The following is a 13,005-nucleotide window of genomic DNA, read 5'->3' as shown; positions in this document are numbered from 1 at the left end:
CAATCGGAATTCGAGGGATGCCATCCTGGATGACGTCACTTAAAGGAACCTTCATTCGTCGGTAGTCGTTGGTGAAGAAGGATGTTCCGCGCCGGAGGTCTAGAAGATGGAGCCGCTCCTCGTCGGATGGATGAAGATAGAAAATGCCGCTTGGATGAAGATGTCTGCCGGTCCGGATGTCCTCTTCTGCCCGGATAGGATGAAGACTTCTGCCGCTCCGGATGTCTTCTTTTGGTCCATCGGATGAAGAGTTCGGCCCGGTTGGGTGAAGACGACTCAAGGTAGGGAGATCTTCAAGGGGGTAGTGTTAGGTTTATTTAAGGGGGTTTGGGTTAGAGTAGGGGTATGTGGGTGGTGGGTTGTAATGTTGGGGGGTGGTATTGTGTTTTTTTTACAGGCAAAAGAGCTGATTTCTTTGGGGCATGCCCCGCAAAAAGCCCTTTTAAGGGCTGGTAAGGTATTAGAGCTGTTAACTATTTTAATTTATATTAGGGTAGGGAATTTTTTTATTTTGAGGGGCTTTGTTATTTTATTAGGGGGCTTAGAGTAGGTGTAATTAGCTTAAAATTCTTGTAATCTTTTTTTAATTTTTGTAATTTAGTGTTTGTTTTTTTTGTAATTTAGTTTATTTTATTTAATTGTAGGTACTTGTAGTTAATTGATTTAATTTATTTATTGATAGTGTAGTGTTAGGTTTAATTGGCAACTTAGGTTAGGATTTATTTTACAGGTAATTTTGTAATTATTTTAACTAGGTAGCTATTAAATAGTAAATAACTATTTAATGGCTATTGTACCTAGTTAAAATAATACATTTATTAGAGTAGCGGCGAGGTCCGGTCGGCAGATTAGGGGTTAATACTTGAAGTTAGGTGTCGGCGATGTTAGGGAGGGCAGATTAGGGGTTAATACTATTTATTATAGGGTTTGCAAGGCGGGAGTGTGGCGGTTTAGGGGTTAAAACATTTATTAGAGTGGTGGCGAGGTCTGGTCGGCAGATTAGGGGTTAATAAGTGTAGGTAGGTAGCGGCGACGTTGGGGGCGGCAGATTAGGGGTTAATAAATATAATATAGGGGTCGGCGATGTTAGGGGCAGCAGATTAGGGGTACATAGGTATAATGTAGGTTGCGGCGGTGTAAGGAGCGGCAGATTAGGGGTTAATAATATAATGCAGGGGTCAGCGATAGTGGGGGTGGCAGATTAGGGGTTAATAAGTGTAAGGTTAGGGGTGTTTAGACTCGGGGTACATGTTAGGGTGTTAGGTGCAGACTTAGAAAGTGTTTCCCCATAGGAAGCAATGGGGCTGCGTTAGGAGCTTAACGCTGCTTTTTTGCAGGTGTTAGTTTTTTTTTCATCCCAGAGAACTCTAAATACCAGCGTTGTTTAGAAGCAGCGCTAGAAAAAAAACACGCGTAGCTAACGCACCCCTTTGGCCGCAAAACTCTAAATCTAGGCGTAAGGGTTTAAAGGGACAGTCTAGTCAAAATTAAACTTTCATGATTCAGATAGGGCATGCTATTTTTAACAACTTTCCAGTTTACTTTTGTCATCAAATTTGCTTTGTTATCTTGGTATTCTTTGTTGAAAACTAAACTTAGGTAGGCTCATAAGCTAATTTCTAAGCTGTTGAAGGCCGCCTCTTATCTCAGTGCATTTTAATAGTTCCCAGTTAGACAGCGCTAATTCATGTGTTCCATATTGATAACATTGTGCTCACTCCTGTGAAGCTATTTATGAGTTAGTACTGATTGGCTAAAATGCATGTCTGTCAAATTGAGGCAGGCAGCTTTGTTCCAAAAACCGGAAACCAGCACAAAAACCGACAGCACCGCAATCCCAACGGATGGGGAGGAAACACACCCAGAGACAGTGAATATAGTGAGTAATATAGTGAGTAGCTATGCTCTCTGGATAAATCAGCTGGTACATTTTACTACAGGGGTACATTCACATAATAAGAACTGTACTGCTTCCCTTGTTGTGAATATTTCTAAGTACCAGCTAACAGAGATGGAAGAATCAGTTCTTAATAAGGGACTTTCTTTTTGCCCTAGTATGGACATTTATGTGTTTAATCTTGATAAAGATGTATTTAGATTCTTTAGATCAATTAGGCTGAAAGCCTTCTTTTCTACAGATACTAATGTACAAGATAATAGAGATATGGGTGTTGATAGGTTTGTTCCACCAACAAATAATATGGGTGTTGAGACATTTATCTCATTTGTTAAAAAAGACATAGATGATGTTTTGAGCAAGAACAAACAGAACTATGTTAGATGTAAATTATCTATTGAGGAGAAAAAAAGCTATTAAAGGGACAGTAAACACCAGAATTTTTGTTGTTTAAAAGGTAGATAATCCCTTTATTACCCATTCCCCAATTTTGCATAACCAACACAGTTATAATAATATACTTTTTACTTCTGTGATTACCTTGTATCTATGCTCTGGAAACTGCCCCCTTATTTCAGTTCTTTTGACAGACATGCATTTTTAGCCAATCAGTGCTTGCTCTTAGGAGCTTCATGTGCCGGAGCTCAATGTTATCTATTTGAAACACATGAACTAACGCCCTCTAGTGGTGAAAAACTGTCAAAATGCTTTCCGATTAGAGGCAGTCTTCAAGGTCTAAGAAATTAGCACATGAACCTTCTAGATTTAGCTTTCAACTAAGAATACCAAGAGAACAAAGCAAAATTGGTAATAAAAGTAAATTGGAAAGTTGTTTAAAATTACATGCCCTATTTAAATCATGAAATATTTTTTTTTTACTTTACTGTCCCTTTAAGTCTTTGCAGGATAATGTGAATATTATTATTAAATATGCGGACAAAGGGGGTGCTGTTGTCTTGGATAGTGACTATTATGTAAATGAGATCCTTGATAACCCCCTCACACCTGTGTTCTATACGCTACCGAAAATACATAAAAATATTCAAATATTAAAAGACCCCTGGGTAGTTGGGACTGAGTCTATGTTTTTCAACATTGCTATATTTGTTGACAGGATTTTGAACCCAATTGTAAAAAATAAAAAGATCATACTTAAAAAACACTAATGACTTCCTTAGTAAGATTGTTGATTTTGAAGTTGAGGGTGGGTGCATTCTATTTTCCCTAGATTTGGTGAATTTATACACCTCTATACTGCATGATGTAGGTTTACAAGATGTTAAAGAACATCTTAGGGAAAGTGGGGTATACTCACCACAACATTGTGACTTGGTGGATGACCTGCTTAGGATAATTTTATACCATAACTATTTCCTCTTCCAATACACCTTTTACCTACAACGCAAGGGTACTGCAATGGGTTCCAGTGTGGCACTCTCCTATGCCAATCTGTCTATGAGTACCATTGAGAATACATTTATTTTCAATGATAGGAGATTTTTGGAACATTGTCTACAATGGAATAGATTTATTGACAATATTTTTGGCATATGGAGGGGTCCCCTGGATACTCTATTGTAATTTGTAGATACATTAAATGGGATTATGACCGAATTAAAATTCACATTATCACACTCATTTGATAGGATATCATTTTTGGACCCTAATGTAAAAATCGTTAATAATAAATTAACTACTGACTTGTATGTTAAAGAAACTGATGGTAATACATTACTCCATTATACAAGTTTTTACCCAATTAGGGTTTTTGAGTCTGTCCCTAAAAGCCAGCTAATGAGGGTTAAAAGGATTGTTAAAGAGGAATCTGATTTACTAATACGGAAAGAGGAAATTCTAGATACATTTCTCAAACGTGGGTATCCAAGGGATATCCTAAATAAAAAAAGGGATGAGGTGTTCAATAATGATGAAATAGTTATTCCCAAATCTAGAAAGAAAGACAATAAAATTGTTTTTGTGTCAGAATATAACAATTTAAAGGGACACTGAACCCACATTTTTCTTTCGTGATTCATATATAGCATGACATTTTAAGAAACTTTTTAATTTACTTCTATTATCAAATTTTCTTCATTCTCTTGGTATCTTTATTTGAAATGCAAGAATGTAAGTTTAGATGCCAGACCATTTTTGGTGAGCAACCTGGGTTGTTCTTGCTGATTAGTGGATAAATTCATCCACCAATAAAAAACTGCTGTCCAGAGTGCTGAACCAAAAAACTTAGATGCCTTCTTTTTCAAATAAAGATAGCAAGAGAACAAAGAAAATTTGATAATAGGAGTAAATTAGAATGTTGCCTAAAATTGCATGCTCTATCTGAATGACGAAAGAAAAAATTGGGGTTCAGTGTCCCTTTAAGTGATTACATTTTTAAAGTCATTACAAAACATTGGTATTTACTTGAGAAATCTAATCCTTTAGTGGAAGAATTTAGGATGTTACCTTTGGCCGCCTTTGAAATAGTAAAACATATTAGGGATCAGTTAGTAAGAGCTGATCTGGGTACTAATAAAAGAGGAATGATAAATTACTTAACAACAGAGAATTTAAATTGCTCACACTGTAATTCAATGATAAAGGGTAAGAATTTGGCCCAAAGTTGTGGACATAAACAAACGACAATACAAGGCTTTTTTACATGCCAAAATGAGTATGCTATTTATCTATTGAAGTGTTCATGTGGGCTTTGTTACATTGGGGAGACCACTAGATCTGTAAGAGAACGTATGATGGAACATAAGTCTTTCATTATAATTAAAGACCCTAATAAACCAGTTTCTAAACATTTTACTGTAAAAGGCCACAATATAAGCCAATTAAGATTTCAAGTAATTGACCATGTACCCCCTTTTAGGAGAAGGGGAGATAGGGAAAGGAGGTAGGGTCATAGGATGGGTACCCTTGCACTTAAAAGTCTTAATAGGGATTATGATTTGCATCTGTTCCTTTAAGAAATTGTTTAATATGTTTCTGATTATATTCAATATTTAGAACGCATAAATTGATAGGGAAGTGACTTTTTATAGGAATTTAAAATTGCACATTTTCAATATTATCCTATAAATATTTGTAATATGTGACCAAAATTTTTATTGATATTATAGAGGTGTGTTGTATATTCTAGGTTGCTATGACAATGCAACAGGTGTAACCAATTGGTAAAGGTATTTAAGGTTAGTCTGTATAGTATTCTGATGAGTAAGTGTCCTGTGTGACTTAAAACGTTGCTGTTTTTCTGGTTACACCACCCTAATAAATGAGCAAGTCTTTGCTACGAACATAAGTGCTGCGGTCTTTTCATTTTTTGGTAAACTGAGATAAGGGATACAAGGATACAAGCTAATCACAGAAGTAAAAAGTATATTAATATAACTGTGTTAGTTATGCAAAACTGGGGAATAGGTAATAAAAGCATTATCTATCTTTATGAACAATAACAAGTCTGGAGTAGACTTTCTCTTTAAAGGAGTTTAATTATTGTTAACAGCTGCAGATGAGCCCTTATTTATGATGACACAATCACAACAAGATATGTTACTCTATAGCAAGACAACAGAAATGTCTTATAATTACAAGGTGTTTACTGTCTCTTTAACAGGGCTGTCCAGTAAATTGTATGTAAAAGATGGACACTTAATTGTTTCAATCAGATCGGAGATGTTGTCTGAGGACTGATATAGTCTTATAGTTCATATGGGATTCAGAGCCATAAATGTTCATGTGGGCTTATACGTGACAGAAGCTGTAGAGAATGGCTTATGATCTGAGGTCCCAATGCAGAAATATGACTGGCATGAGGTGTAGAGTCATGGTGTCTGATCTGAGGTCTCAGTGCAGGCATGGCTAACATGAGGTGTAGAGTCATGGTGTCTGATCTGAGGTCCTAGTGCAGGCATATGGCTAACATGAGGTGTAGAGTCATGGTGTCTGATCTGAGGTCCTAGTGCAGGCATATGGCTAACATGAGGTGTAGAGTCATGGTGTCTGATCTGAGGTCCCAGTGCAGGCATATGGCTAACATGAGGTGTAGAGTCATGGTGTCTGATCTGAGGTCCCAGCGCAGGCATATGGCTAACATGAGGTCTAGAGTCATGGAGGCCTATTTATCAAGCCATCGACTGAGCAGCATTCTACGGCACCGATACGCTCGCCTAACATCATGGCCGCGGATCTGAATACGCTCTCTATATTTATAAAAAAAGCTGTCAAAAAGCTGCGCACCAAGTACGGGGTGATGAGCAGCGGACTGTTGTTAACTAACATTCCTCGATCTCGCTGCTATTCGGCTTTTTACCAACTTTATTTATACCCTGTCACTAAACACTGCCACTATACTAAAATGTTTAACCCCTATCCCACCTCTCCCCGACCCCGCCGCAACTAAATAAAAGTATTAACCCCTATCCCGCTGCTCCTGGAGCCCACCGCAACTCTAATAAAGTTATTAACCCCTATCCCTCCGCCCCATAGCCCACCGCAACTTTAATAAAGGTATTAACCCCTATTCCGCTGCACCCGGAGCCCACCGCAACTAAATAAAGTTATTAACCCCTATCCCGCTGCTCCCGGAGCCCTCCGCAACTAAATAAATGTATTAACCCCTAAACCTCTGGCCTCCCACATCACGACCACTTACTAAACCTATTAACCCCTAAACCTATTAACCCCTAAACCGCCAGCCCCCCACATCGCCATAAACTAAATTAAGCTATTAACCCCTAAACCTAACAACCCGCTAACTTTACATTAAATATTAACTCACCCTATCTTATAATAAATTTAAACTTACCTTTAGAATTAAATTAAACTATATTAAACTATTAATTAAACTATATTAAACTATTAATTAACCTACCCTAACTATTATCCTACAATTACATTAAACTATATTAAACTATTAATTAATCTACCCTAACTATTATACTAAAATTACATTAAACTATATTAAACTATTAATTAATCTACCCTAACTATTATAATAAAATTACATTAAACTATATTAAACTATTCATTAACCTACCCTAACTATTATACTAAAATTACATTAAACTAACAACTAAATAACTATATTACTTATTTAAACACCTAACCCTACTCAAATGATTTAAATCTACTATTAAAAATTACTAAGTTACAAAAACATAACAACTAAGTTACACAAAATAAAAAAATTATAATCAAATATTTAAACTAATTACACTTAATCTAATAGCCCAATCAAAATAAAAAAGCCCCCCCCCCAAAAAAAAAACCTAGCCTACAATAAACTACCAATGGCCCTTAAAAGGGCCTTTTGCAGGGCATTGCCCCAAAGAAATCAGCTCTTTTACCTGTAAATAAAAATACAAATACCCCCCAACAGTAAAACCCACCACCCACACAACTAACCCCCAAATAAAAACCTATCTAAAAAACCTAAGCTCCCCATTGCCCTGAAAAGGGCATTTGGATGGGCATTGCCCTTAAAAGGGCAGTTAGCTCTTTTGCGGCCCAAAGTCCCTAAAAATAAAACCCAACCAATAAACCCTTAAAAAAAACTAACACTAACCCCCGAAGATCCACTTACAGTTTTTGAAGACCGGACATCCATCCTCAACGAAGCGGCAGAAGTCCTCAGCGAAGCCAGCAGAAGTCTCCATCCAAGCGGGCCGAAGTCTTCATCCAGGCTGGCAGAAGTCTTCATCCAGACTGCATCTTCTATCTTCATCCATCTGGCGCAGAGCGGCTCCATCTTCAAGACATCCGGCACGGAGCATCCTCTTCTTACGACGACGTCTGAAGAATTAAGTTTCCCTTTAAATGACGTCATCCAAGATGGCGTCCCTTACATTCCGATTGGCTGATAGAATTCTATCAGCCAATAGGAATTAAGGTGGAAAAAATCATATTGGCTGTTGCAATCAGCCAATAGGATTGAGCTTTCATCCTATTGGCTGTTGCAATCAGCCAATAGGATTGAGCTTGCATTCTATTGGCTGATTGGAATAGCCAATAGAATGTGAGCTCAATCCTATTGGCTGATTGCAACAGCCAATAGGATTTTTTCCACCTTAATTCCTATTTTCTGATAGAAATAGCTGATTGGAATAGCCAATAGAACGTGAGCTCAATCCAATTGGCTGATTGGATCAGCCAATAGGATGAAAGCTCAAGCCTATTGGCTGATTGCAACAGCCAATAGGATTTTTTCCACCTTAATTCCTATTGGCTGATAGAAATAGCTGATTGGAATAGCCCATAGAATGCGAGCTCAATCCTATTGGCTGATTGGATCAGCCAATAGGATGAAAGCTCAATCCTATTGGCTGATTGCAACAGCCAAAATGATTTTTTTCCACCTTAATTCCTATTGGCCGATAGAATTCTATCAGCCAATCGGAATGTAAAGGACGCCATCTTGGGTGACGTCATTTAAAGGGAAACTTAATTGTTAGTTTAATGTAATTTTAGTATGATAGTTGGGGTAGATTAATTAATAGTTTAATATAGTTTAATGTAATTGTAGGATAATAGTTAGGGTAGGTTAATTAGTAGTTTAATATAGTTTAATGTAATTCTACAGGTAAGTTTTAATTTATTATAAGATAGGGATGAGTTAATATTTAATGTAAAGTTAACGGGTTGTTAGGTTTAGGGGTTAATAGCTTAATTTAGTTTATGGCAATGTGGGGGGCTGGCAGTTTAGGGGTTAATAGGTTTAGTAAGTGGAAGTGATGTGGTAGGCCAGTGGTTTAGAGGTTGATACATTTATTTGGTTGCGACGGTGTCGTGGAGCAGCGGTATAGGGGTTAATAACTTTAGTTGTGTCAGGGAGCGGCGGTATAGGGGTTAATAACTTTATTTAGTTGTGGCGGTGTCGGGGAGCGGCGGGATAGGAGTTAATATATTTAGTAAGTTGCGGTGGTGTCGGGGAGCAACGGGATAGGGGTTAATACATTTAGTTAGCAGCGGTGGGCTCCGGGAGCGGCGTAATAGGGGTTAATAACTTTATTTGAGTTGCAGTGGGCTCCGGCAGCGGCGGGTTAGGGGTTAATAACTTTATGTAGGTGGCGGCAATGTCGGGGCGGCAGATTAGGGGGGTTTAGACTCGGGGTATATGTTAGGGTGTTAGGTGTAAACGTTACTTGTTTTCTACCATAGAAATCAATAGGATATCTGGCAGCAGCGAACATAAGCTTTCGCTGCTTTCAGACTCCCATTGATTCCTATGGCATCTGCGGCCTCCAGGGTTGCGGATTGAAAACCAGGTACGCTGGGCCGGAATAGTGGCAAGTGTACCTGTTAGAGATTTGATAAATGGCAAAAGGTGTCAGATAGTGCCGAATTTGTATTCGGAAAATCTGTAATGACGTAAGCATCGATCTGTATCGGATTGAGACCGGCAGATTGTATGTTACGTCACAAATTTCAACTTTTGCTGGTCTGTATAGGTCGAATCAGGCTCGCCACAACTATGCTGCGGAATTCCAGCGTATTTGCAGTTGACAGCTTGATAAATAGGCCTCAGCATGTCTGATATGAGGTCCCAGTGCAGGCATATGGCTGGCATGAGGTGTAGAATCATGGTGTCTGATCTGAGATCCCAGTGCAGGAATATGGCTGACATGAGGTGTAGAATCATGGTGTCTGATCTGAGATCCCAGTGCAGGCATATGGCTGACATGAGGTTTAGAGTCAGGGTGTCTGATCTGAGATCCCAGTGCAGGCATATGGCTGACATGAGGTGTAGCGTCATGGTGTCTGATCTGAGGTCCCAGTGCAGGCATATGGCTGACCTGAGGTTTAGAGTCATGGTGTCTGATCTGAGATCCCAGTGCAGGCATATGGCTGACATGAGGTGTAGAATCATGGTGTCTGATCTGAGATCCCAGTGCAGGCATATGGCTGATATGATGTGTAGAATCATGGTGTCTGATCTGAGATCCCAGTGCAGGCATATGGTTGACATGAGGTTTAGAGTCATGGTGTCTGATCTGAGATCCCAGTGCAGGCATATGGCTGACATGAGGTGTAGCATCATGGTGTCTGATCTGAGATCCCAGTGCAGGCATATGGCTGACATGAGGTTTAGAGTCATGGTGTCTGATCTGAGATCCCAGTGCAGGCATATGGCTGACCTGAGGTTTAGAGTCATGGTGTCTGATCTGAGATCCCAGTGCAGGCATATGGCTGACATGAGGTGTAGAATCATGGTGTCTGATCTGAGATCCCAGTGCAGGCATATGGCTGACATGAGGTGTAGCATCATGGTGTCTGATCTGAGATCCCAGTGCAGGCATATGGCTGACATGAGGTGTAGAATCATGGTGTCTGATCTGAGATCCCAGTGCAGGCATATGGCTGACATGAGGTGCAGAATCATGGTGTCTGATCTGAGATCCCAGTGCAGGCATATGGCTGACATGAGGTGTAGAGTCATGGTGTCTGATCTGAGATCCCAGTGCAGGCATATGGCTGACATGAGGTGTAGAATCATGGTGTCTGATCTGAGATCCCAGTGCAGGCATATGGCTGACATGAGGTGCAGAATCATGGTGTCTGATCTGAGATCCCAGTGCAGGCATATGGCTGACATGAGGTGTAGAGTCATGGTGTCTGATCTGAGATCCCAGTGCAGGCATATGGCTGACATGAGGTGTAGAATCATGGTGTCTGATCTGAGATCCCAGTGCAGGCATATGGCTGACATGAGGTTTAGAGTCATTGTGTCTGATCTGAGATCCCAGTGCAGGCATATGGCTGACATGAGGTTTAGAGTCATTGTGTCTGATCTGAGATACCAGTGCAGGCATATGGCTGACATGAGGTTTAGAGTCATTGTGTCTGATCTGGGATCCCAGTGCAGGCATATGGCTGACATGAGGTCTAGCATCATGGTGTTTGATCTGAGGTCCCTTCATGGCCTCACCTTTCACTTCCCCCTGATCTCTCACTGGCCATCTGGTACTTTTGTGGAGCAGGGCTGGCTAGTGTGTGAGGCCCTAGTGTAGACTTCATATTACTCTGTATGTATAATTTCCATAGTTATTCTGGTTTACTGCAGCAATAAATTCAGTGTTTGTTTATTTATTGTTGCTAGCACAATTGCTTGTTTTATTTCAGTTTTTTAAACTATTTATTTTGTGTGTCTGATTCGAGGTCTTCTGTACAGTGACACTGAGTACAAGCACCTTATGTTATTTTGCACAACACATTAAATACAGGTTTTATCATTTTACACCATGTTAATGGATAACCTTTACTGCATGCGTGACTTAGGTGTGTCAGTTGAAACTCATTTTTGTTTTTCAGGTATACTCTGGATATCGATTTGCACTTAGAGCACAGGAGCAGCATCTTCCCATTGCTGTAGTCAACATCGGACCCACACGAGCAGACCATATGGCAGCGGTGAAAGTCAGCTCCCGCTGTGGGGACGTCCTGCCTCACTTATTTTCGCTAGATCAGTGTATACAGAATAGTCATTATTGCTCAGATCTGTAGGCCATAAGGACACATACTGTAAGTCTGTGCTCAAGTGATGGTGCAAATGTGTCAAAAGCTGTCTTTGGCAGCCAGTGGGTTACTTTGGTTCTTTCAGTCTTCTGTGGATCCGAGGAGCATAGTATAATTTAGTAGATCACTTTTATGTTATTTGTAGAGATCCTCTACACTGACTTTACAAATGTTACTTCACACCTGGAAATAATAAATTGTAGTCCTCATATGGGAATAGCAAAGTGCCACCTTCATCTGAAAATGTGTTAAAGCTGAATGAAAACGTGAATGAAGAATCACATGAAATCTGCAATTTGTCAGAAGTTTAAAAAAACCCCCACAAATATATAACTGCTTCAAGAAGGCTACTTGCTGTTAAGCTCTGTATTTTATGTAGAAAATATGTATGATATTAATAATAAGAATAATAAATATATCTAACGAATCTCTAGTGCAACTGATAAGAAATATGGTTTAATTATATCACTAGGTCATATTGCCAAAGGATTAAAAAACATTCCAACGAGGCTTAGCTCTCCAATTCTTAGGTTGATGCTATTGTATTCAAATTATATCCAAATATCCTACAGGGACAAACAAGGCCTTGTCTGTCTCTGCTATAGTGGGCTTGATATCGCTGCCTCCCCTTGTTTACTTTTTGCTTTCCATAGCCAATACCGCCTTATTGACATTTGCAGCACAAATTGAATACACTCCAGCGAGTAAAATGATATCTGGGAACACATCAATGGGGAGAAGATTTTAAAGTACAATAGCCCTTTATGAGGGAGCATGGAACTTATATTTGAAATGCTCGTTAGTGAATTTCAAATTTGAATAAATGCTGCTTAAAAACGTTATTGCAAATTTTGTGATAACTCTCCCTGTGCATGTGACCCACTAAGGGTTCGGAGGTAGGTTATATGCACAAGCATCCCTTTGTCTTGCTGCGCAAGAGTGCCGGTGTTGGTGTGATGTCACTAGAGGTTTGCATGTGCACATGAACTGCTGCCACATGGTTATAGGGGCCATGCACATTAAAAGTTATCACATACATTTACAAAATGTGTTTTTTACTTTAAGATATGGAGTTTTCTTCTGCATTATTGACTTACTGTATATCCATTGGATATAAGTAAATGGGGAATGTTTTTTTTCTCAATTTTTGTGAATCTGGCTTCTACTTCAAGTTATACTGCACGCACGTCTTTAGATTCTGTCACAAGGCTTGGTTTGTTTATTTAAACCTCAGGTAATGCACCATGAATTGCTCTTATATTCGTTACCTTGGATTTACAATGGGATTACAGTGCACAGTAATAACCTATGACACAGATTCCTGAGCTGAGAATGGAGAATTACTAAACAGGCCTCTGTGAACTCCTAACAATTAGGTTTCATGTCCGACCAAATTTCCGACTTATGTAATGTAGAAGACCGTATGTAGACTTCTCATTAGCCAGCTGCCTAGGGTTGCTGCATTTGAAAAGGGTACCAACGTGGCTGATAAAATTGTGTAGTACTTTTCCTGTTATATTCTACAGCTAAATAGAAACTTTCCTGGGGTATGTAAGGTTTTTTTTGAGCAAACAGATTTTTGAGTTTGTAAT

At 39.2% G+C, this 13,005-nt stretch overlaps 1 protein-coding gene across 2 annotated transcripts in view; it reads left to right on the top strand.

The window, feature by feature from the left end:
- Window positions 1-11,840, top strand: part of SIRT4 (sirtuin 4) — a 42,459-nt gene extending 30,619 nt beyond the window's left edge. For both annotated transcript variants that reach the window (XM_053702053.1, XM_053702054.1), the window contains exon 4: window positions 11,210-11,840. In XM_053702053.1, coding sequence (XP_053558028.1) covers window positions 11,210-11,401 — 192 coding nt within the window. In that variant the 3' untranslated portion in view covers window positions 11,402-11,840. The remainder of the gene's footprint in view (window positions 1-11,209) is intronic.
- Window positions 11,841-13,005: the final 1,165 nt, after the last annotated feature.

Source organism: Bombina bombina, chromosome 2, assembly GCF_027579735.1.
Source record: "Bombina bombina isolate aBomBom1 chromosome 2, aBomBom1.pri, whole genome shotgun sequence".
NCBI classification, from domain to species: Eukaryota; Metazoa; Chordata; class Amphibia; order Anura; family Bombinatoridae; genus Bombina; species Bombina bombina.
This window is presented reverse-complemented; position numbering and strand designations above follow the sequence as displayed.